Below are 22,488 nucleotides of genomic sequence, written 5' to 3'. Positions count from 1 at the left end.
TCAAAATTAAGAGACCTGTAAGCAATGTAGTATACCCACTCAGAAAAAAATAGGGTCTTCCCCTCCTCTCCAAAAGCCAAGGAGGGACATCTTTTATATGGTTGTGGTACTTTTTTGGTAAGCACATCCTTTTGTATTCTTGCATCTATAGTTCCAAATTTTTTAACTTAGTATTTAAGATTTTCAGCATTTAAAAAACCCTGCTTTCTCTGTAGTCATTTACTGGGACCTAAGGTTGTAACCATGCTGGAATACTATCATGTGTTGCTTAGCAGTGGCGGTAACTTCTGAAACATGTATCTGTATGTATTCACTTCCTGAACTTGCTGAACTGGGATAGCTGTGAGGGCAAGAGGGTCTGTAATCTTACAGGACCACCAGGGCATATGTGGTCTGCTGGGTGCCAAAGAGTTGATTTGCTTTGGCATACCTTCTTCCTGGAGGGTGTTCATTCTGAATGTATTTAAGCCAGAGAACTATAATTGAGACACACTGTTAGAGTGGAAATTTTATTCCAAGATATTTAACAGTGCAATATCTAAAAGTCAGAGCTATTTTCCTTGATTTCTCTTAAATGTTTTATGTGCATATGCATTAAAAAGTTTTGATTTTCAGGTGGAAGTATGCCATTGATTCAGTTCTTGAAGTTCATATAAGAAGATGTACACAGATGTGGTCATGGTGTAACATAAAGAAGCATAGAGAGTTACTCAAGAGTTATAAAATCGCTTACAAGAATAAGCTAACTCAGACTAAACTCTCGGAAGAAATCCAGAAACAAATTCAGGTATACTTTGTGCACAGTGGTGAGAGCCCTTAATTGTCTGATCACCTTTTAATGTTGATTCTTCACTTATTTGAATTAAAATATAATTTTAGAACAGCTTGTGAGAGGATTTTATGGGAAATTTAAGAGTATGTTTTTCCCATTTTTTTTTCTTTAATAAAATCTTTTCCCAGTCCTGAGAACAGATGAAATAATGTTACTGTAAACCCTTTTGGTAGATGTTTAGGGTTTTGTAATAGCATTTTTATATATTTACTAGTTAGCTCTGTTTACATGTTTTTCTCTTAAAAGTTCCGTATTTATGTGACCATGGCTTTTTTAAAAAAGAGTTTAAGGTATTATTTTTTAAAACAGCTTTTAGTCTGGGGTAGGACAGAGGTTTATTTGTTCTTATAACAGATAGAAAATATACTGAATACATAATTTGTCATATGATCTGGATTATAGAACTCTTTCTGCCACTGATTGATAATGCGAAGTACAAGTTGAATTTGTGGTATTGTAAAATACGTAACAATCACTAGCATAATATATTAGAATTGGCATAGGTATCAGAGTCAGCTGAATTTGGGCTCAGGGCTTACGAAGTGTTCTGATCTTGGACACGAGTTTCTTAAGTCTGTTATTCTGAGGTAGGAAGTAGAAACAGAGCCTGTCTTACAAGTTGTGAGAATTGCATAAGATAATACATAAAGGACCTAAAATACAAGTCATCTGGGAAATGTTAAATACTTCCTACATACTTCATTGTAAATTCTGAAATTCAGTTTCTACTTTAGCTTACTTACTGACTTGCAGAATTTTATATTCTTAATATTTTGTGTGTTTTGCAATGATGCCTTTAGTATGATAATTGTGAAATAATATGGAAAGTAGGAAGTGTAAGAAGTAAGGCTACTACCTAAAAGAAATCCTTTTTCTCAATATGTTTGTTGCCATGTACATGTAAAGCTGTCTGTGATTTTTAAAGTTTCACCGAAAAGTTCTTATTTTCTTAAGGTGTTTAAATGGGATATACTTCCTTAGAAAACTTAATTTCTTGCTGTAAAAATTAAATGGTTTCAAAGATTAGCATATGCTCCAGTTTGATTATATCACAAGTTTTGGTAATGAACTAGATAAGCCTAGAAATCTTGTAAGAAAACTTTAATCTAATGATTATTTCCCTTATTTACAAGTGTCTCTGTTTCGTAGGACCTGGAGAAGACTTTAGATGTTTTTAACATAATTTTAGCAAGGCAACAAGCACAAGTCGAGGTAATCATTTTTATTAGTTCATTTGATGTTTTCAACATGTTAATACAGCTCTTTTAAACCTAGGATCAGGACATCTAAGTTTTATGGGAAGTTATTCAGATTTACCTAAAGTAGAGAAGAGATTTAAGTTTCCATTGATTAATTTAGTATCAGAAGAAAATAAATTGGAGTTCTAGAAAAAAGCTACGAACACTAAGGTGAAGAGCTTTGAACATTTATAATTCCTATTTGAAATACATGGAAAAGAAAGCAAATCGAGATCAGTTATCATCTTAGCAACTTAGAATGCTTTTGTTAACCTTTCTATGTGCAGGACTCCAGTTTCTCTTTCATACTTATGTACCTACTTGTTTTTTATCTTTCATTTAAAAAAACTTCTTTTGTTTGTTTCTTTTTTCCTGTTTCCTCTTTCTTATCTCGTATCTCTTTCCTCTTGTCTTCTTTCACTTTCCTTCTTTACAAAGTTGGACTGAATTATGTTTGTAATTGTTCATAATTGCTTATGTATTGTGCCTTGTTCTGTGTAGTTTGTATAATTGTGTCGGATGTTTCAGTGATAAGCTCCAAGCAGTACAACTCACTGTAGAAAAGTTAGAAATACAGATCAACAATGGAGAGAGAACCATCTCACAGGCTCTTCTCAGTCGTAGTCACTAATGTTAACACTTTTCTGTGTATTCTGTTAGTCCTTTTTGTAGCTGTAAATTCTCTCTACCCATACTCATTTTAAAAATGAGATTAAAGCATACACAATTTTCCATTTATTTAGCAAGTGCTCATTGAGTTTTGGTTTTTCTAGCCTTACGATTAAGAGTATGGAGTTGAGAATCAGAGCATCTGAATAATAATAGTTCCAGCTTTGCTATCTTCTAATTGTGTGATTTTGGGATGTTTAATTTCTTCTTGCCTTATTTTTGAAAAATGGCATTAATTATTAGTACCTGCGTCATAGGGTTATTGTAAGGAGTATGGCTAGTCCCTGTGAGGCAGTTAGATTCCTGGGGGCATGGCACGTAGTAATTAGTAAGTGGTTTTTTCCTTCATCACTGTTTGCGTATTACACAGAAATCCACATAACAGACATAACTTTTTTACATTCCATTAGGAGAGGATAATAAGCATATACTTACATGAAGTCAGTAGGAATGGATGGAGAGAGGGTTGAGGCTGGGCAGTATTGATAGACATTGCTGTTGTAGACTGGAGGGTTAGAGAAAATCTCCCTGGGAAGATGTTTGAGCAAAGACAGAGGAAGCTGAGGGAGTCATTCAGAAAGGTTTCTAAGGAGAAGGATTATTCCTGCAGAAAGAGTGAAGCATAGCCAGCTCAACGGTCTTGGGGTGGTGGGAACATATCTGCTGCGGGGGGGGGGGGTGGTGGTGACCAGTGAGTCAGAGGAGGAAGGAGTGAAAGGGGTGCTGTGGGAAGGAGGAGGATGTCAGATTCTGCAGAATCTTGCAAACTGAAGTGTAGATTTTTGCTTGTGTTCTGAGTTCGGAAGCTGTGTATGGTTTTTGAGAACAGGACGGTATAATGTGGTGGTTTTAGAACTCTGGCTGCCTTGAAAGCAGGCTGTAAGAGAGTGGCAGGAGGAGGGCAGGGAGACTCTTTGGATGTGGCTGAGATAATTGAGGTCAGTGGTAGTGACTTCCTGGGGAAGTTTGCAGTGAAGTGGAGAAAAAGGGTCGATGGAGTACAGGGCCAGTGTTTCCTGCCCGATTAGATGTGTGTGTACGAGAGCGAAGAGATGACTTTAAGGATTTTTTCTGAGCATGGTTGGAAGGACATAGTCCCTATTCTGTGAGATGAGGAAGGCTGGATTTAGCAAGTGTGAGCAAGGTGCGAGAAGTTCAGGGGTTCAGCAGGCAGCTGGGTGCATAATTGTGGAGTTAGCAGAGAAATCCGCGCTGGTGTGTGAATCTGGAAAGGGTCAGCCTGTAGGTTGCATTGACAGTCATGCGATTGGATGAGATCATTGAACTTCTTGGAGTAGCAGGAGAAGCGGACAGTACTGAAAGATCTGAAGTACCCTGTTGTTATGGTCAGTGAGATGGGCAAAGCCCAGCAAAGATGCCCATGAAGGGGCTGCTGGAGGTGTAGTCGAGAAGCTGTCTGAATGCAGTGTGTTCATACTGGAGTAGAGGAGAATTTCAGGGAAGACAGGGTCACCTGCCTCATCATTTGAGGTGGCACTGAGAGTTAAGTATTACATTAAAAACCTTTAAAGTTACACAAATATATTTATAGATAAAGGTGCGATATCATACATATATACACACATATCTCAAAACCATACTCTCATGCACACATAAATGTATTGTGGTTACTTGACTGTTCGCATCTGTTATCTTTTCTGTTGAGAATTGGTCACATATTTCTATTTTTCTTCCTTGTTTTTGTTCTTATATTAGCATATTTTTGTTTTATATGTCCTGTTAGGTGAACATGATACTGCTGTATACTTACATTGTTATCTGTATATATATTTTGCCCTTTTGATGTTGTACTGTAGCTCTGTGAGCACTGATTATATTTCTTCCCCGATCTATTTTTCTCTGTATTTTAAAAATTGAATAGTTTCAATTGTTCTCTTTTGAAAGTCACTCTTCTATCATCTCCATTTTGCTATTGAGCTTATCCTGTGAGCTCTTTAATTTCAGAAACTAAGTTATTTGACTGTTGGTACCTGTTACCATTAAGGTTGAGAACTGGCCACTTTTCCCTGTTTTCTCTCTTTTTTTTTAATGTCAAGTGATTACAGATTGTATTTTTGATGTTGGGGCTACTGTAGCATGTAGTCTTTGGATCCCGTTATACTTGTCTGGAAAATGTGATTATCACAAAACCTGGTTAGGTTCTGGTCCTAAGGTGTGCATTGCCTTCTGTGGATGGTGGCTCAAGTCTGAATTGAGTTCCTAACCCTTCAGCATGTAGATATGAATCTGTTATACGCATGAATTGTATGGGGGTTAATTTGAGCTCTGCTAGAGGGATGGTTTATGTCTCAGTTCAGGTCTCTAAGCCTTTGTCTCTTTGGTTGAATCAGTTTCATACATAATGAATCTTGGATTGAATTGGATTGTAGGCAGATTCACGTGCAGAAGTAAGGGCTAGAAATAAAAACAACACCACTTGTTCAAAAAAAAAAAAAAAAAAAAGAAGTAAGGGCTAGTCTCTGCTCTGTCCCCCATAGGATTTCTCATTGTATACTCTGGCCAGCATGGACTTTCTGGTTGTTTGGTCAGAAATAAGGATTTCTCAGGGTTGTAGCTGCCTGCACAGCTGTGCTGCATGTATTTCTTGCAGCTCCCTTCCTTGGTTGGAGCCAGGTGTGGTACTTTTCTGTGGGTCTGTAGGAGCTTAGGATAGAATAACACACTTAGACTACTTCAGTTTCTGTGGGCAGGAAGTCTCGGCATGGCTTGGCTGAGCCTTCTGCTTGGGAAGAGATCAGAATACCGCAAGGTGTTACCTGGGATGTAGTATCAGCTGAAGCATGGCTGACATACTCCATTCTCACTAGTTGAATGTACTTTGGATTTACCGTCTTTCGGCTTTGGGGTGGATTACTGTTTTTCTGTTGCCTGCTGACTCCAGGCTTCTCCTACCTCTTAAGTGTCACTTTCTGTTTCTTGCCTTCTGAGTCATGTGCTTCTCGTAACTTGGCAGCTTACTTCTTCAAAGGGAGAGGGAGACTCCCCCAGGAGGGCTGCTGTGGTACTAGGCTTATAACAGCAACTCCCACACTGCACAGAGTGAATGCGTTGTACCACCGTTGGTTAGAAACAAGTCAGAAGGCACACCCGCATTCACAGGCAAGAGTTCACCCAAGAGCGGGAGATGCTGGGGCACATCACTGAGAAAAACAGAAGACACGGAAACTCAAAACTCTTGTGTGTTGGTTCTCCATGTTTGGGTCCCTTTCTACCATCTGTCTGCTTTGCCTACTTTCAGGCTCTGATGAATGTTTTTTAAAATATGTTTGGAATTCTTAGTTTTAATCAGTAGAAAGGAAGGGCTAATACCACCATGGAGTCAAAACAGATTTGGTAATAAATTACCAATTCGGTAATACATTTTTGTAATAAAGAGCATTTTTAATAGAAGGTACAGGCAGAAACTTGAAAGGAACGAGAGAGAATGGAAGACTAGGAACTGGAGACTCTGAGTAAGTACAGACAGTGTGTGCAAGGGGAACGGAAATGAGTGGCAGCGTGGGAGATGTGGAATCAAGAGGCTTTATATCTTGCTTCTTGTTGTTTTCTTGGTTTTTATTTTATTTTTTAAGTTACTAGGGTTTAGTGCTGCTACTGTTACTTGTTGCGCATCATTTAAACAACTGGGTAGCTTTCCAGTCTGTGCAGGTATCAGAATATGTGTCACTGTTTGCATTAGCTGTATTCCATTGTGACACTAGTGGGTAGTCTTGTCTATCTTGAGAATAGTTTGCAATTATAAGGTCAGATTCCTTAGTGGATAGTTGTTGGGTCAGGGAGTACAAATATTTTAAAGAGTTGTTTGCCATTTGTGAATTGTTCTAATGAAACAGAAATGAATCACTGGAGGAAACAGATACTTTCAGGCCTCCTTAAGTCACTTGGGTTCCATTGTGTGCTGTTAGGGCCACTTGCAGCTGCTCAGAACTTGAGGATGGATTACTGGACAAGGAAGGGCGGGTATAGGGCAAACAGAGGCAGTGCAGTTTATTTAAGATTGGCAGTTCTCATTGTGGAGCCAGAGAGTTTTAAATCAGGGCTGAAGTTTTGCTTACTGTAATCCCTTTGTGAGTCAGGGAAGGATGTGGGTCACGGATACGTGGAACAGGTGAGAGGGCTGTGCTGGATCTGTGTTTCTGTTGGTCACTTGTATGAGCACTTTGATTTTTAACAGACACATGTAAAAGAGGTCTCTGTGTGTGTGTGTGTAAAAATTTTAAACTCTGAAATAATTATAGAGCCATTACAGAAAATAAGCAGCAAAGATATTTTTCAGAGTCCCTGTATATCTTTGACTCAGTTTCCCCCAGGGGTTACATCTTATGTAAATTAAAACACAGTATCAGAACCAGGATTTGAAATTGGTACTGTTTGAGTAGAGTTTCTGATAGCTGTCATGTTTTTAAGTGGTGATTCTTAGATTTTTAAAATGGTAATCATTTTAAAATGGTAATCATCAAAACAAATCAAAGAGTTTTTAATGAACTCTTTATTTTCTTCATAGTCTTTGTCATTGAGGTTAGTGTTTTCATTAGATGTTTTGTATTAATTTGTATCTTTTCTCTTTATTAAGTCTTTCTACATTTTTCCCCTTGTAGTAGAACAGGGGATCAGAGCTGGGACTTTCACACTCAGCTCCATCCCCAGCCATGTTTATAATTTTTTTCTTTTGAGAAAAAGTATTGCTAACTTTTTGGGTGTGTGTGTCAGTAAACTTGAACATCTTGCCTCAACCTCCCAAGTGCTGGCTGGAATTATTGTATGCACCACCTTGCCTAATTGTTTTTCTATTTTTGAATTTATTTTGAAACACTTTGAAAATTTTAGCATGTTGATCACATCTCTAACTGAGATTTCAACTTTGATAGTGACTTTATCTTCCTTTAAAATAATTTTTTTTTTTTGGTAGCAGGAATCAAACTCAGGACTTTGTGCTTGTCAGGCAGGTGCTGCGCTGCTGAGCTGCATCCCTGACCCTAAAAGAATTTTTTAAAAGATACTTAAGTAGAGATTTGAAAAAGAGAAAATTGAATGTTGCCATGTGTTATTCCATTACTTGATGTCTCTTAACAGAGTATTTATTTTAATGTTTTAATGATTTTTTTCAATGAATTCATGTTTTTTCAAAATAAAAATGTATCTCGTTAAAATACATGTTTTTATTATCATAAATTAGATTTTTTTATGGAGACTAAAATGATGGTTATAATTTGTGTCTACTCTTTTAAAGTGATCAGTTTACTTAAAAATTTTTAATACTCAGGTGCCTTGCAGTTTTTCTGGCATTTAGGTTTATGAAGGATGCTTCATAAATCCTCCCCTTTGTGAAGTGCAGGTATCCAGGAGGGGTTCCAGGGTGCCATCTCAGGCTGCATTTTCCTGGGAGGGTTGTCAGTACTGTAATTCAGACCTTTCAAACTCCAGATGGTAGGCATGTGATTGGGTATCCTTTGCAGAGTAGCTTAGTTTCATCTGCTGTGAAAGAGTTGAAGCAGCTGAACTCCCTGTGGGCTGGTTTTTTTTTTTTTTTTTTTTTTTTGTCTTTTTGAGGCAGAGTCTCTCTACGCAGTTCAGGCTGGCCTTGGCTCACTTTGTAGCCCAGGCTGGTCTCCAATTTGCGATGATCCACCTGCCGCAGCCTCCCAAGTGCTGGGATTACAGGCACGCACCACCATGTCCAGCTTCTGAATGTCCTGTGTTTTGATCTCTGCTGTTGTTGAAGGAAACTCCATTGTTGTAGTTTTGAACCTGGTGTACATTAGAGTCACCTGGGGAATTTTTGTAACATATGGATGCCTGGAGCCCCACACCCTTAAGATGATTTAATTGGGGTGGGCTTGGGCCTTGATGTTTTTCTTAAGCTTCTTGATGATGCACATGCACAGAAAGGATTGAGTACCAGTGAGCTGTGATATCTGCAGTAACTGTCTGTCATTCACTTGTGACTTGCAAATTCAAACAAGATTTTAGTGTTTCACTCCTCCTTGGCATATGATAAATGTCTAACATTTTCTCATGCTTTTAATCTTTATAATTTACTAACCAAGCCTGTTCTCTCTACTATAGAATTGTTCACTATCAGCTTAGAATATTTTATGTTCTAACTGAAAATTTTCTTTGCCTCTGTGTTTTGTTTTTTGGTTTATCTGGTAAGTGGGCAAAGAGAGGGAGTAATAGAAACAGATGAGAAATTTGTTGCGGAGAGAGTCTGATGTGTGATTCGGGTGCCATCTGTAGCCCTCCTCTCCTGCCATACCATAGTTAGCAAAGCAGCAGTGGATGTGAATTCTGAAATACAATTGCTTTGAACTGATACGTTTTGGGTATTGAGAACATCTTTCTTTAGTGGAAGCCTTTGCTTTACTAACCTGCAATTCTAGTGCCCTGAACTGAAAGATTTCTGGATTATAACCCTCAGACCAGTCTTACCTGAAACCAGTTGTATTGCTGGTCCGATTTAGTCTCATCAAGATGCTTTCCATAGATACAAGGGTGCTGTTTACCAAATGGTATTGTGAGAATCATTTAAGAAGGACCTGGCTTTTGTGCCTGTTTTAGTCTGACATTGTGTTGAGCATGAAAATGAAGAAAGCATTTATTTTTCAGTTAATTTTTTAATTTTAATTTTTTAGGTGATTCGATCTGGGCAGAAACTAAGGAAGAAATCCACTGACACAGGGGAGAAACGGGGAGGCTGGTTTAGTGGGTTTTGGGGTAAGAAGGAGTCTAAGAAAAAAGGTGAAGAATCATTGATTCCTGAAAGTAAGTTCCGAGTCTGCCAGTTTATTGTATATTCATGAGAAAAAATTAGGTTAATTATACCTTAGTCTTCCAGTTGAACTTCATTTCAAAAAACTTTTATTTTGAAAAAAAATCAGCTCAGTATCCTAGTAAATTTATCTCAAGTAAAACTTTTTCTTGAGAAGAATTATATGAAATTTAAAATGTTCAGATTTAGGGGTTTCAGCACTTAGCACTTACCTTTTCCATGAATATTTAATAATAAGTTTCACTTCAGTTTTAAAATTTTCTAAGACCCTCTTTTAAAACCGTTTGCAAACAGAATTTCTTTTGTACCATCTCTTTGTCTTTACTGAAATGGTGAACACAGACAGGTGCTTATTTTCGTCATAGTGGAGTATTAGAGGAAATTACTTGGCTGATTGGTTTTATCGTTTGCCTCTGTTGATTTTGGGACATTTGTTTTGACTTGTTGGTTTTATTTGTAAAGCTGAAGAAATTAATTTCTTGAATTACTGTTTTCCTTGTAGCTATTGATGATCTTATGACCCCTGAGGAGAAGGACAAACTCTTCACTGCTATTGGTTACAGCGGGAGCATGCATAACTTGACTTTGCCCAAGAAGGTAATTACACTGCACTGGAGAGGTGTTTCCATCCTTCCTGCCGCGTGGTCTGTAATTGGATTACATAAGTTCCAACTTTTAACTGCTGGAAATATGTTATTGTTAGTTTCTACTTTACTCTTCAGTTGTTAAATGCTTCCAGTCAGACCTTACCAATTAAAATTTTCCCTTCAACGTTAGATATTAGTGAGTGTAAGGATAATCTGATTAAAAAGTGCTTCTTATAGTTTAAATTGAATCTTTAAAAGTTTTTTTGCTGTGAAACATAACTCATGTAAGAGTGAAAGAAACTGAAATGTCCTGCTCACTTGGTTGATCAGAAAGGACACAAGTGTATAATTACTGTTAGGGTCCAGATTAGTCTTGCCACTGATATAGAACCCCTGTGTATATTCCTGTTCTTCCTTTTCAGAGGCAGTTAATAACCAGCTTTTTGTGTTAACAATTCGTTTGATTTTTGTTTTACTATAAACACTGATTTTATTTTGTACATTTTTGTCTTTCTCTAAATGGAATTATAAAGTACATGTTTGTGTTTGCTGTGAGGCCCATCCTGTTGTACTGCATATATTTTGCTCATTTTTGTCGCTCCATAGGATTCCAACACTTACAAAAAATACCAAAAGTTATTCATTTGTGCTTCTGTTGATGAACATTTGGGTTGTTCCGTTTGTTCGGTTATTATGAGTAATGCTGCCATGGATTTCTTGTAGGTATCTTTGTAATGTGTATATCTTAAGATTTCCTGTGTATTATCTACTTAGGAATAAAACTGCTGGGTCATAGGATACGAGTGTATGTAATAGTGTAGTCTCTGAAATAGTTTTGCAAGATGGAAAACATTTCCATTTGCAGATATGAGGATTCTGCATCTTCACCAACACTTGGCATCAATCTTTTAAATTTTAGTGGTGTTAAGCTCTGATTATTTTAAAACAAGAGCTCCCTGTGTAGACCACATTGGCCTTGAGCTTGTTATCTTCATCTTCCTAGCCTCCTGAGTGTTGAGATTGCAAGCTTGTGCCACCATGACTGGCTTGATCTTTGGATAAGGGAATCTTGGCTACTCTAGATCATTCATGCTTCCACATGCTATTCCGAATCATCAGTGTTTCCAGAAGTACATGCTGACGATTTGTTAGAGATTGAACTGAATGTATGGGTTACTTTAGGGAGAGTGGTAATGTCACCAAACTGGATGTTTCGGTTATTTAGTTCCTTTCTGTTTGGCCATGCATGTACTATTACTTTCTGCCCAAAGAGTGCCCATTTCTGTATATTCTTTTTTTTTTTTTTTTTGTACTGGGAATCAAACTCAGGACCTTGCACTTACCAGACAGGTGCTGTGCAGCTGAGCTACATCTCTAGTCCTATACATTATTCCTTTTAATACTGGTCTGTTGGTAATTAGTTTTCTAAAAATGTATCTATTTTCCCTTTTTTCTTGAAGGATTCTTTTTTCTGCATATAGAATTATAGATTGTTTGAATTCATTAAGCTATCTTGAGGTCTTATGGGAAATCACTAAAGCTTTTATTTTTCTTTCTTCATTCTCTTTCTCTTTTTAAAATTTCTAATATCTTTAGATTTTATATCTCATGTGTCTGTCTCTTCTTTATTCTGTATATCCAAGTTCTTAATTTAAATTGTTTCCTCTTATTCTCCCATGAGCTGATTGTTTATTCATTAAATTCCTTATTTTTTGTATCGTTTAGTTCTTGAGTTTCTGTTTGGTTCTGTACACTTTTTTTTTTTAAAGAATAGCTTTGAAATTCTTTACTAACATGCTCAGTTTTGTCATTTAGCTCCTTGAGTATAGTGAGCACCACAGTGTACCTCTAAGCTTACACTTCCTGTGAGTGTAAAATGTGATGTCTAGAGTCCCTGTGAGTATCTATTCTTTGTGGTTTTTTTGGGTTTGTTTGGACATATTCTGGATTCGATGAGCATATCTGTACATGTGCCTAATATATTAGATATTGATTTTGCAAATGATATATACTTTTATGTTTTAGAGACATAGGGAAATAGTATCCAGTAAGGTAGATTCTTGTTTCAGGGAGACGTTGTGTTTCTTCCTGGTGTCTGTAGCACCATTACGTGGGATCACCTCGGTCTTTTGGGGGGCTTGATGTGATTTGATGCTGTGCTGTGGATCCTGGGAGTCTGCCTACTTAGATGCTTGCCTTTCGCCCTGCACCGTGGCCCATCAGGGTCCTAGCCAAAGTTGGGGAGTCTCATCGGTGCCATTGCCCTTTGTAGGGACCTCGTTTCCAGTTTGGATCTTGCTGGCCAGCTTCACAGCCCCTTGGCTCCCTCATTCAGTTTTCAAGCACTCTGGCTGAGTTATGGTCTCAGATTCCAGAGTTATCTTCCGGTTGGTTGGCTGTCCTGTGTCTAGGTCTAGTCATGACTTGACAAGCATCGGGTCAGGAGTCTCCTTTTAGTGTGTTGCTAACTTCCTGCAGCCATCAGGTGGGTGTTTCTTATTATCATTTGTTTGTTTGTTTGTTTTTTTTTTGCTCATCTACAAGAAGTCTTATTGTACGTCATTGTTATACTACTTTAAAACTTAAGAGAAATGAACTTTGGATCTTTATAAATTGTATTAGAGAGAAAATTTTATCAAAATTTTATTCTGCTGTTCTTCATTTGTGGTAATTATGTGATTGCCAAAACCTCCATGTTGCTAGGTTACGTTATAATTCATCATATTTATTTAAAAAGAAACTGCTAAAGGTTATGTAAACTGTAACAATTTTCACTCAATTTTTTTCTTCAGTATGTTGCCTATATAATGACCTTGAAGTTGGTAAGCACTTCTATTGTAATCAGAGAAAACAAAAATATTCCTGAAATCCTAAAAATCCAGATCATTGGCCTGGGCACCTGTTGGGAGCCGCGTCTGTGATAGCTCGCCTTGCGCGGCGGACGTGCGGCCTGTGGTAAAGAGCAAAGCCTGAGGTAGATTACCCCTCCCATCGAATATGTTAGTTTCCTGCTTACCGCGTAAACAACCCGCTCAACAATATAGTCTGCCTGGCAACTGATGATGTTAGCCAATCAGCTTGCCTTGCTTACTTTAACATGATTGGACACTGTACCCGTATATATACCGGTGCCACCCCTGGGCGGAAGAAGAAGCCAGGTAGAAGCCTGGAAGTAGAAGCCCAGAAGGAGCCGCGGAGAGCGGACCGGTAGAGGCTTCGGAGCGAAGCCCGGAAGGAGCCGCGGGGAGCGGACCAGAGGAGGCTTCGGCTGGGAGCGATCCCAGGGCAGGCTGTACGGAGAAGGAAAATAAAAAGAAAAGGTTGTCCACTACCAGACTTTGTCGTGTGTCCTTCCTGCCGGCCGGGAGCGGACATCGACATTTGGAGGCCCGCCCGGGGACTGATCACCCCCGAGACGTGGAAGTGGACAACGCTCCAGTACAGAGCTGCGAGACAGGTGAGTTGGGGATAAGCCTGGGCTCTGGGTGGCGCGCACCTACAGGGCTTTTAGACTCCCCTCAGGCTCACGCGTAAGTGGCGGATTCCTTGGGCCTCACGCGGTGAGTAACATATTAAAAGATGGGAAACATGTTAGGTAGCAACACTAAGAGCGAGGGTGGTTGTGGAGAAAGCTCTCAAGAGCTTACAAAAGTACGCAGGGTATCTGAGCAGGCCCAGTCAGGGAGCTCCCGAGAGGGGTCCGTCAAGGGGAACAAGGATGCTAAGGAGGAGGACGGGGCTCTAGCCTCGGAGTCGTCTGACTCCGAGGACGAGGGAAAGTTGAATGGCAAGGAGGCCAAAGAGACCAGCTGTCAGGAGCCTAAGTCGCTCAATAAGGAGTCGCAGGGTTCTTTTCCAGCGTTGCCCCGCGAATTGCGCTCTACTCAACCTGGTCTGCGGAGGAGTAGAGAGCTCCTGAGCGCTCCCCGGCGCGAGAGGGAGGCGAAGCCTTCCGCCCCACCTTGGGGGCCGTTTCCGGAGGCGATTCCTCGCCACGAGGCGGCCGCCTGGGAGCTCCCTCCCCTTTCGCCAGAACAGGAAGTGATGCACGGGCCCCCATTTTCTGCCCAATCACGGCCGCTGTCTTATGCTCCGCCGCCGGCGGGTCGGTATTTTTACAGGCGGCTTTGGCAGGGGGGACGCTTGTCTCATGAGGTACATCCACCTGGGATAGATAGTGGCCCCTACGGGATATTTCCTGTACAAGTAGCTATGGGCCAGGGACGCAATGTATGGGAGCCTTTTGAGATAAAGCAGATTAGAGAACTTAAAAATGCAGTTACAACCTTTGGGCCGACTGCGCCTTACACCATTGCCATGCTGGAGAATCTGTCTTCTGGGCCCCTCACCCCCGCGGACTGGATTCAGCTGGCAAAGGCGTGTCTGCCCTCGGGCAGTTACCTGGATTGGCGAGCCTGGTACACAGAGTTCTCTGCCGAGCAGGCTGAGAAAAACGCCGGTCGAGGAAGCGGGGGCTGGGGATTTAGCTTAGCGGCATAAGCGCCTGCCTTGTAAGCAGGCAATCGCCAGTTCGATCCCTGGTACCGATAAAAAAAAAAAAAAAAAAAAAAAAAAAAAAAACGAAAAAGATAAAAATAAAAAATAAAAAATAAAAAACAAAAGGGGGAGTAGGCCAAGGCCTGGCCCCAAAGGCACGATTATCCATGGCACTATTCACACACAATTTTTTAAATTTAAATAATGATAATCGCTCCCCAGCTGTGGAGCACTGCAACCCTTCCCCCAACCATAAAGGGTGGGTGAAGTGGAAAGATGTCCTGACAGGACAATGGATGGGCCCGGATCCAGTGGTCAGCTGGAACCGAGGCGCGGTTTGTGTTTTCCCACAGGAACCGGGACGAGAACCACTGTGGATACCGGAGAGACTGACACGGGCAACAAAGCCCTCGACTGAAGATCAGACCTGCCCTACTGGAGATCCATCACAGACCAACCAATAAGATGAATAGAAATAGCGGTAGCCCGAAATGGACAAGAAGATCCTCAGGCATATGCATGGCTTGCTCAATTGGCCCACGACCGAGTCTAGATATGGCGGGCATCCCTCATTCTCCTCCATAAGGTGACAATACACAGCAGGGTAGGTGAGTCAATGACGGGTAAGAGCGTGCCTCCCCAGCACGACTCGACCTAAGCCAGGCCCTACCCCATCCTGCACGTAAGCCGCTGGACTGTTAGATGCTGCCCAGGTCTAAATTTCTCTCCGAGGGGATTTCTTTACGGAGAGGAAATGAGTGCAAGCTTGTGTGCATCCAGGTTCCGTCCAGTTTGTGCCTGGCCCTAGAAAAAGGACGAGGGCCTCAGGGCCTTGGCAGACCATGGCATGGCCAACCAGGGTCTAAGCCAAGGACCTACGGTGGGCCTACACATAGGGCATAAGCCTCTGCACCCAGTCCAGGAAGGGCTACGATGCGCACATTCATAAAAAATAAAATAGGGGGAGATGTTGGGAGCCGCGTCTGTGATAGCTCGCCTTGCGCGGCGGACGTGCGGCCTGTGGTAAAGAGCAAAGCCTGAGGTAGATTACCCCTCCCATCGAATATGTTAGTTTCCTGCTTACCGCGTAAACAACCCGCTCAACAATATAGTCTGCCTGGCAACTGATGATGTTAGCCAATCAGCTTGCCTTGCTTACTTTAACATGATTGGACACTGTACCCGTATATATACCGGTGCCACCCCTGGGCGGAAGAAGAAGCCAGGTAGAAGCCCAGAAGTAAAAGCCCAAAAGGAGCCGCGGAGAGCGGACCGGTAGAGGCTTTGGGGCAGACTGAAGCACAAAAGGAGCCGCGGGGAGCGGACCAGAGGAGGCTTCAGCTGGGAGAACCCAGGGCAGGCTGTACGGAGAAGGAAAATAAAAAGAAAAGGTTGTCCACTACCAGACTTTGTCGTGTGTCCTTCCTGCCGGCCGGGAGCGGACATCGACAGGCACCCAAGTATGCCAGGAGCGCAAGCCCTTAAGTAAGTTTTTAAAAACTTATTTCAGTTTTTAACTCTAATAATGATTGTAGACCAGAATATATGAAATGCTATGCAGCATGGAAAAGATCAGTAACACTCTTTTTTTTAAAGATTTTTATTTTTTGTGGTACCAGGGATCAAACTCATGACCTCATGCTTGCCAGGCAGGCACTTATGCCACTGAGCTAAATCCCTGGCCAGTAACACCTCTTTTTAAAATTTTTTTGTGTGTGCCAAGATAGTCATCTTGTGTTTCAGTTATTATGGAACTACATAGAGTTCATCATTATTGTACTCTCCTTCCTTTTCTTCACAAACATTTGATGCCATGTGCTTCAGGCTCCGAAAGCTGTGTGTAGGCACTGTGAGCCTTCGTTTTCAGGAAGTGTAAGCTGTAGCTGGTACGACATACATAAAGCTAGTAATTCAGGAGCTGTGTAACATGTTAGGTGGTCAGAGTGAGGTGATGGTGTACATTAGTACCTTCTGTTACTGCTGCACAAGCTCATCTGGGCAAGAGCCTAACTGAACCCACGAAGGCTTAGTCTGGCTGATGGGAAAGAGCACGAGAAGAAGCAGGGGAGAGATGAAGGCTGGTGAGGCTGGCATAGGAGCAGGCAGATAACTTCTCCCATTTTGCATGAATTTTTATTCACCAAAAAGTGGTCAGAACCGCTGCAGTCCCCTGGGGTTGGTGAAAGTGAGCTTTTCCAGCAGACAATGAGGTAATAAAAACAGTCACAAAGTGATAGCAGCATTGCAAACAGATGACGAAAGTGAATGGACGGCAGGCTAAGGAAGCTAAATTTCACTTCTGGGTAATAGACTGGGCCTGATTCTTGGAAGACTGTTTTAAGAAAAAGTTGTATTTCAGCCTATTAAATTACAAAGGCTCTTATGACTTTCTCATTCTCCTTGGACTGCAGGGTAGAAGCAAAGTTAGAACACTGGTATATCACAGGTCTGAGACAGCAGGATACTGTGCCATCCCTTGTGGCTTCCATTGGTGACACTGCATCATCCTTGCTTAAAATTGAGTTTGAAACCAATCCAGAGAACAGCCTTGCTGACCAGACGCTGACCGTCCAGTCCCAGCCCGTGGAGGTCATCTACGATGCTGTAGGTGCAGGGAGGCTGGGCTCCTTGCTGCGGCTGCCTTGCATTTAGTGTTTGCTTATTTCTCTTCTGTTCTGTTTAATTAGCAAACTTCAGTTTCATAAGCTTTTTCTTGTTTCAAAGCAGTGTGTGTTATAGTAGTCGATTTTAATTTCTCATATGCTATTGCCATTCTTTTCCTTAAGTATTTAAGATCTATTTATGTCTCCTTATGTTAGATGTAAAAACCCTAATATACCTACAGAGCAGCCTGTGCATGTGCCAGCTACTGCCGATTAGGTGCACACTGTTTGCCTGCTCTTTTTTGCTCTCCGTGTTTGGAACCTAAGCTCGAGGAGTGGGGGGAGAATTCCCAGTGCTGTCTATATGGGAGCAAGCACTGACGCTGAGGTGTTCCGGACAGCGCTGCCTCCAGCTCTGTGTCTGTGCCTCGCCCTCCGCTAGCCCAAGCTCCCTCTCACTCCACATACTGCCTCACCCACCGCCACCCTCCTGTACTTCACTGTGGAGGTTAGAGATGGGTTCCCAGTATACACGAAGGATGGATGCAGACACTCCAGAATGCACTGTGCTTCTGAACGTCTAAAAATTTTATGTTTTTTGTAAAATACACATAACAAAATTTACCATGTTAAGTGTTTTAAAGTAGTGTTAAGTGGCATAGTGTTCTATGGCCAATCTCCAGAACCTTTTTCATTTTACAAAAATCTCTTTTTAGAATTAACATCAACTTTTGTATATAAATAAGGCCTGAATAGTTTTCTTCTTACTTCCTCTCTAAATTTCAGAGTACAATGCAATCCAATCACAGTTTTCAAAAGTACTATTTTACTGACCGACGAGAGGCTAAAGCTAGCAGTGATGTCTGTAGTTCCTTGCCTGTGTCGCTGTACCCCTGTGGAATGCAGCTGACACTGAGGTGACATGCAGATGTTGGCAACTTCCCTATAAGCTTACTCGGCTGCTCTTCCTCTAGTGGGAGGTGAAATAGTCCAGAATATCTTTCGATTTCTCCTTTCAAAGCCATTACTATTTTAGAATGAGGCAAAGTCTTAAAAAGTTACAATATTGAAAGAGGTATATATGTTTAACTTGATTGTATTTTTAAATTCCTTTACAGAAAACCATCAATGCAGTGGTTGATTTCTTTCAGTCAAATAGGGGATTGGATCTTGAGCAAATAACATCAGCCACTTTGATGAAGCTGGAAGAAATTAAAGAGAGAACAGCTACTGGTAAAGAATTCATGTCTCCATACACTTGAAAAATGTGTGTTCTTCTGTCCATGTATTTAAACTAGTGTAGGTTCCTTCAGTTGTGCGGATTGTACAACAGACACGGCTTACTCAAGTGGAAATACAGGGACTGGGATAATTTAGCTAAATGGTACAACGCTTGTGTAGCAAGTGGGAAGCTTTGAGTTCAGTCCTCAATACCAAAAAAAATTTTTTTTAAAAACCTAAAAAGCAAAAAAGAAAAGACAAAAGTACCAAGGCAACTCAAGCTGAAACATCCATTCTAGGCTGGACAAGGAGAACGGTAGGGAGTGCAGATGACTCCACCTGCTCTATGTCCAGGACCCTGCCCGGAAGGAGCTTGAGATGGAGGCACCCTCCATCTGCTCTGGGAAGCTGCAGTCCACGCAGCGCAGGATGCTGGTTTTCAGGATGGACGCTTCTGTGTGACGGGGCCTCTACTCATGCCAAGTGTGTTACCTGCTCATTCTCTCTCCATAGAGAACTCTAGCACTGGACTCGTACTGAGCTGACTATGCTCCGCTGTGAGACAGTTACTTTCACTGACTGTGTGCAGGTTGCACCTCAGCTGAGAATCTGACTTATGAGAGCTTGCTGCCCTCCTCAGTGCCTTTCAAGTGAATCTGTTAGTCTGGTTAGTAGTGTGATTATACATTTCACCGTCTCCTTTTCTTTTCCTTCAGGACTTACACATATAATTGAGACTCGAAAAGTTCTTGATTTAAGGATAAATCTGAAGCCTTCTTATCTAATAGTTCCACAGACAGGCTTCCACCATGAAAAGTCAAATCTTCTCATTTTAGATTTTGGTACATTTCAGGTAGGTGTATGCACACTTCTGTCTGCTTTGACAGGCTTGGTAGCTCACTAACTGATAGCCTGCTCTTCTTTCCATATTTTCTTTATTACATATTTCAGCCTAACCATTTCATCTTCCATTTTTTTTCTTCAGGACTTAAACAAACATAATATTGAGACTTGAAAAGTGTTTGACTTAAGGACAAATCTGAAGTCTTTTCTGATAATGCCACAATTAGGTTTCTACCATAAAAAGTGAAACTTCTCAGAGTTCACTTAAACTAAACTAAGACTTTCTTAGCATTTGTCAAGGTTAGTCTAGATTACTCAGTATGAGTGTGAGTGTAGTTCCCTGGTGCTTGCCTACATTACAGTATATGCATTATATAACGGTTAAATAGCACTATTAATCAGTAGTAGGTGATTTCACATTGATGATGGGATTGCTTTTGTGTTTTCCTAATTGGGGAGGAACAGTGTTAGTTTTCATGGTTTCTCGAGATTAATTATGCAGTGTTGCATGTTGCTTATGTATTTTGCTTACAGGAGACTGTATGTATATATTTGTTTAATCACTGCCAGTAACTAAGTAGAACAAAAGAACCCATAGATTTTGGTGTTTGACTCTCATGGAATCTCAACCTCTGGAAGAAAGATAAAACTTTCAGAAATAAGTCTTTGCTTCGGCTAGGAAGGGGGAAAAGGAAGTAGAACTAGATACTAATTTCTCATGGGCTAATTGCTATCACCGAACAGTGGAGAGAAGGAGTAAAGCCCTGCTGTTCCTGGTGTAGGGTGGTGGGAGGTGCAGAGCCTTAAGGACAGTCTCATTTATTTAAGTTTTGGGAAAACACACAACTAAAATATGTTGATTTGTGTACATTCTGTTGTGTAAAAAAAATCAAAAATTTTTTCTTCATTTTAGCTCAACAGTAAAAGTCAAGGTCTACAGAAGACTACCAGTTCATCTTTGGAAGAAATAATGGATAAAGCATATGACAAGTTTGATGTTGAAATAAAGAGTGTGCAACTACTCTTTGCAAGAGCAGGTATAGCACTGATCAACTTTCAGAATACTGAAATTAGTGTGAATGGCTTAAGTCAGATACATGTATGTGTTCATGTGCATATATAAACCTTTATAACGATTTTGCACAAATAACTATTGGTGCTTAAGAAAACCATATAGAAGCATATTATGCAAACCACTGTCAGTTATAAACTGAAACAGTATTTGCCAATTCATCTTAGGGTGGTGTTTGAACCTAGTCAATTCACAAATTGTATTTTTGCAATATGATGTAAAACAGTTCAGAATCCAAAATGGAAGCTGTGATTGGTTCAGGTTCCTCTGTCCTGATGCTTTTTGGAATGTTTTGATGTCATTTTCCCATGTTGCCTTTATTATTATATATGTTACTTATCTTTTTTTTTAATTTTATTTAAGGAGAAAAAAACAGAAAAAGGGTACAAGTTATACAGAATTTCAGAAAAAAACAGGAAATCACTAGTTAATAGATTACATATTGTCATCTTAGAAATAATTGTTCAAGTTACAAAATTAAAGCATATAAAGTGGACATTCAAACAGTGAGACTGCAAACAGTTCTGTTCAGTGATCCAATAAAACTCGGTAATATGGTTACCTATCTTACACACTTAAATATACATGCAGTTATGTCCTGTAGAGCACTTTCTTTTCCTCTCTTTTGTACAATGACAATTACACATTTTGGGTTTTATTACTCCCACTGTTCTTATTACTTTTTTTTGAAAAAAGTAAAACCAAATGTGACATAATAGGACAGAGTCAGTCAAATCAAAAGGATGGACATAATACATAATGTAAAAACAAAATACAAGGTGATCAACAATGGTTACCCTTAATGCCTCTTGCTATCTTAAAAAGAATTGCCTATATCATCAGTTACAATAAAATTGAACAAAACAGATGTGGTGTATTCTCTATCCCATGAGTAAAGGCTTCGGGTATTTATACTTTCTCTAGTTTTACAGACACTAAGTATTTATTAAATATCTTTGTATATCACTTTGTGATAGATCATCGGAGAAAAGTACAGGCAAAATTACGGAGTACAGTGTACAATCTATAAGAGTGAGTTTTTTGTACACTAAGGGCCTGTTAGTTCCTGTAAGGCAAATACACAAACCATTAAACTTCCCTTTTTGAGTATGTATTTACAAACAGTTGAAGTACAAGTGACAAAACGTGCTCCACATTGCCATCAGGAAGACATGTACAAGACAGCCATTGGGAAATCTATCTTTAAGATTTTCTTTTCTTGAAAAAGTGATTATCACACTTTTTTTTGCTACTAGGGATCAAACTCACAACTTGGTGCATGTCAGGAAGGCGCTTATGCCACTGAACTAAATCCCCAGTCCATTATCCGATGTTTTTATCATAAAATCTTGCATTACAAAACTTTTTCTCTGCCATCATATGTGAAGCAAATGTAATTATTGCTCTTAGGAATTCCATCAACCTTACCCCCACCCTTTTGTGCTTTTTTCCCCTACTTTTTACCATAGCTACCTATCTTGATTGCTAACTCTGGAATTGAGGTAATTCCTGTTTTTTTCCCCCCTTCTTGGTTTTTTTTTTTTTTTTTGTGTGTGTGTGTAACGGAAGTAGAACTCACAACCTTGTGTTTGCCAAGCAGGCACTTAGGCCACTGAGCCCCCTATGCTTGCTTTGAAATGCAAGCATTGTCATATAAACATTTTCAAAAAGTATATAGAATTATCTTTATATCACAGTCTCTGTGAGCCTATGTTTAAAATACAGGTTACCCTAGTTCCGTGGTACAGTGCTTGCCTCGCATGTGTGAAGCCCTCAGTTTGATCCCCAGTACAGCAAAAATATCCTGTATAATGAAAGAATTAAAAGTGAGCATTGACTCTGTCTCTTCACTATTTTCTACTAAAAGTTTTCTGCAGAATAGTCGATAATGCATTAAAATTAATTTAAACTCCTTTTTTGAAGGGGAAAACTGGAAGAAGTACCGTTTTCAGCACCCGTCCACTATGCATATACTGCAGCCCATGGATATTCATGTGGAGCTAGCCAAGGCGATGGTAGAGAAGGACACGAGAATGGCCAGGTAATGCGTGGGTTTCTTTTGTTTCAGAAACCAACAAAGTGAATGCTGTCCATATCAGCTACTGGATAGATTTCTGTGGGAGACAGAAAATTAAA

The 22,488-nt window shown here is 40.2% G+C and overlaps 1 protein-coding gene across 1 annotated transcript in view; it reads left to right on the top strand.

Moving 5' to 3' along the window:
- The window catches only part of LOC106027237 (intermembrane lipid transfer protein VPS13C-like), a 130,462-nt gene that overhangs the window by 40,977 nt on the left and 66,997 nt on the right, over positions 1-22,488 (top strand). Inside the window, 11 exon segments of the mRNA XM_063243363.1 lie at positions 616-787; positions 1,982-2,044; positions 9,393-9,522; positions 10,032-10,126; positions 12,909-13,027; positions 16,075-16,098; positions 17,025-17,217; positions 18,335-18,449; positions 19,154-19,290; positions 20,194-20,317; positions 22,276-22,393. Of these exon segments, the coding sequence (XP_063099433.1) occupies positions 616-787; positions 1,982-2,044; positions 9,393-9,522; positions 10,032-10,126; positions 12,909-13,027; positions 16,075-16,098; positions 17,025-17,217; positions 18,335-18,449; positions 19,154-19,290; positions 20,194-20,317; positions 22,276-22,393 (1,290 nt within the window).

The sequence above is a fragment of the Cavia porcellus genome, unplaced genomic scaffold, assembly GCF_034190915.1.
Source record: "Cavia porcellus strain 051 isolate PalLab524CR breed Dunkin Hartley unplaced genomic scaffold, mCavPor4.1 scaffold_38, whole genome shotgun sequence".
Lineage (NCBI taxonomy): Eukaryota > Metazoa > Chordata > Mammalia > Rodentia > Caviidae > Cavia > Cavia porcellus.
The sequence above is the reverse complement of the archived record's forward strand: the minus strand, read 5'-3'. Positions and strand labels throughout refer to the sequence as shown.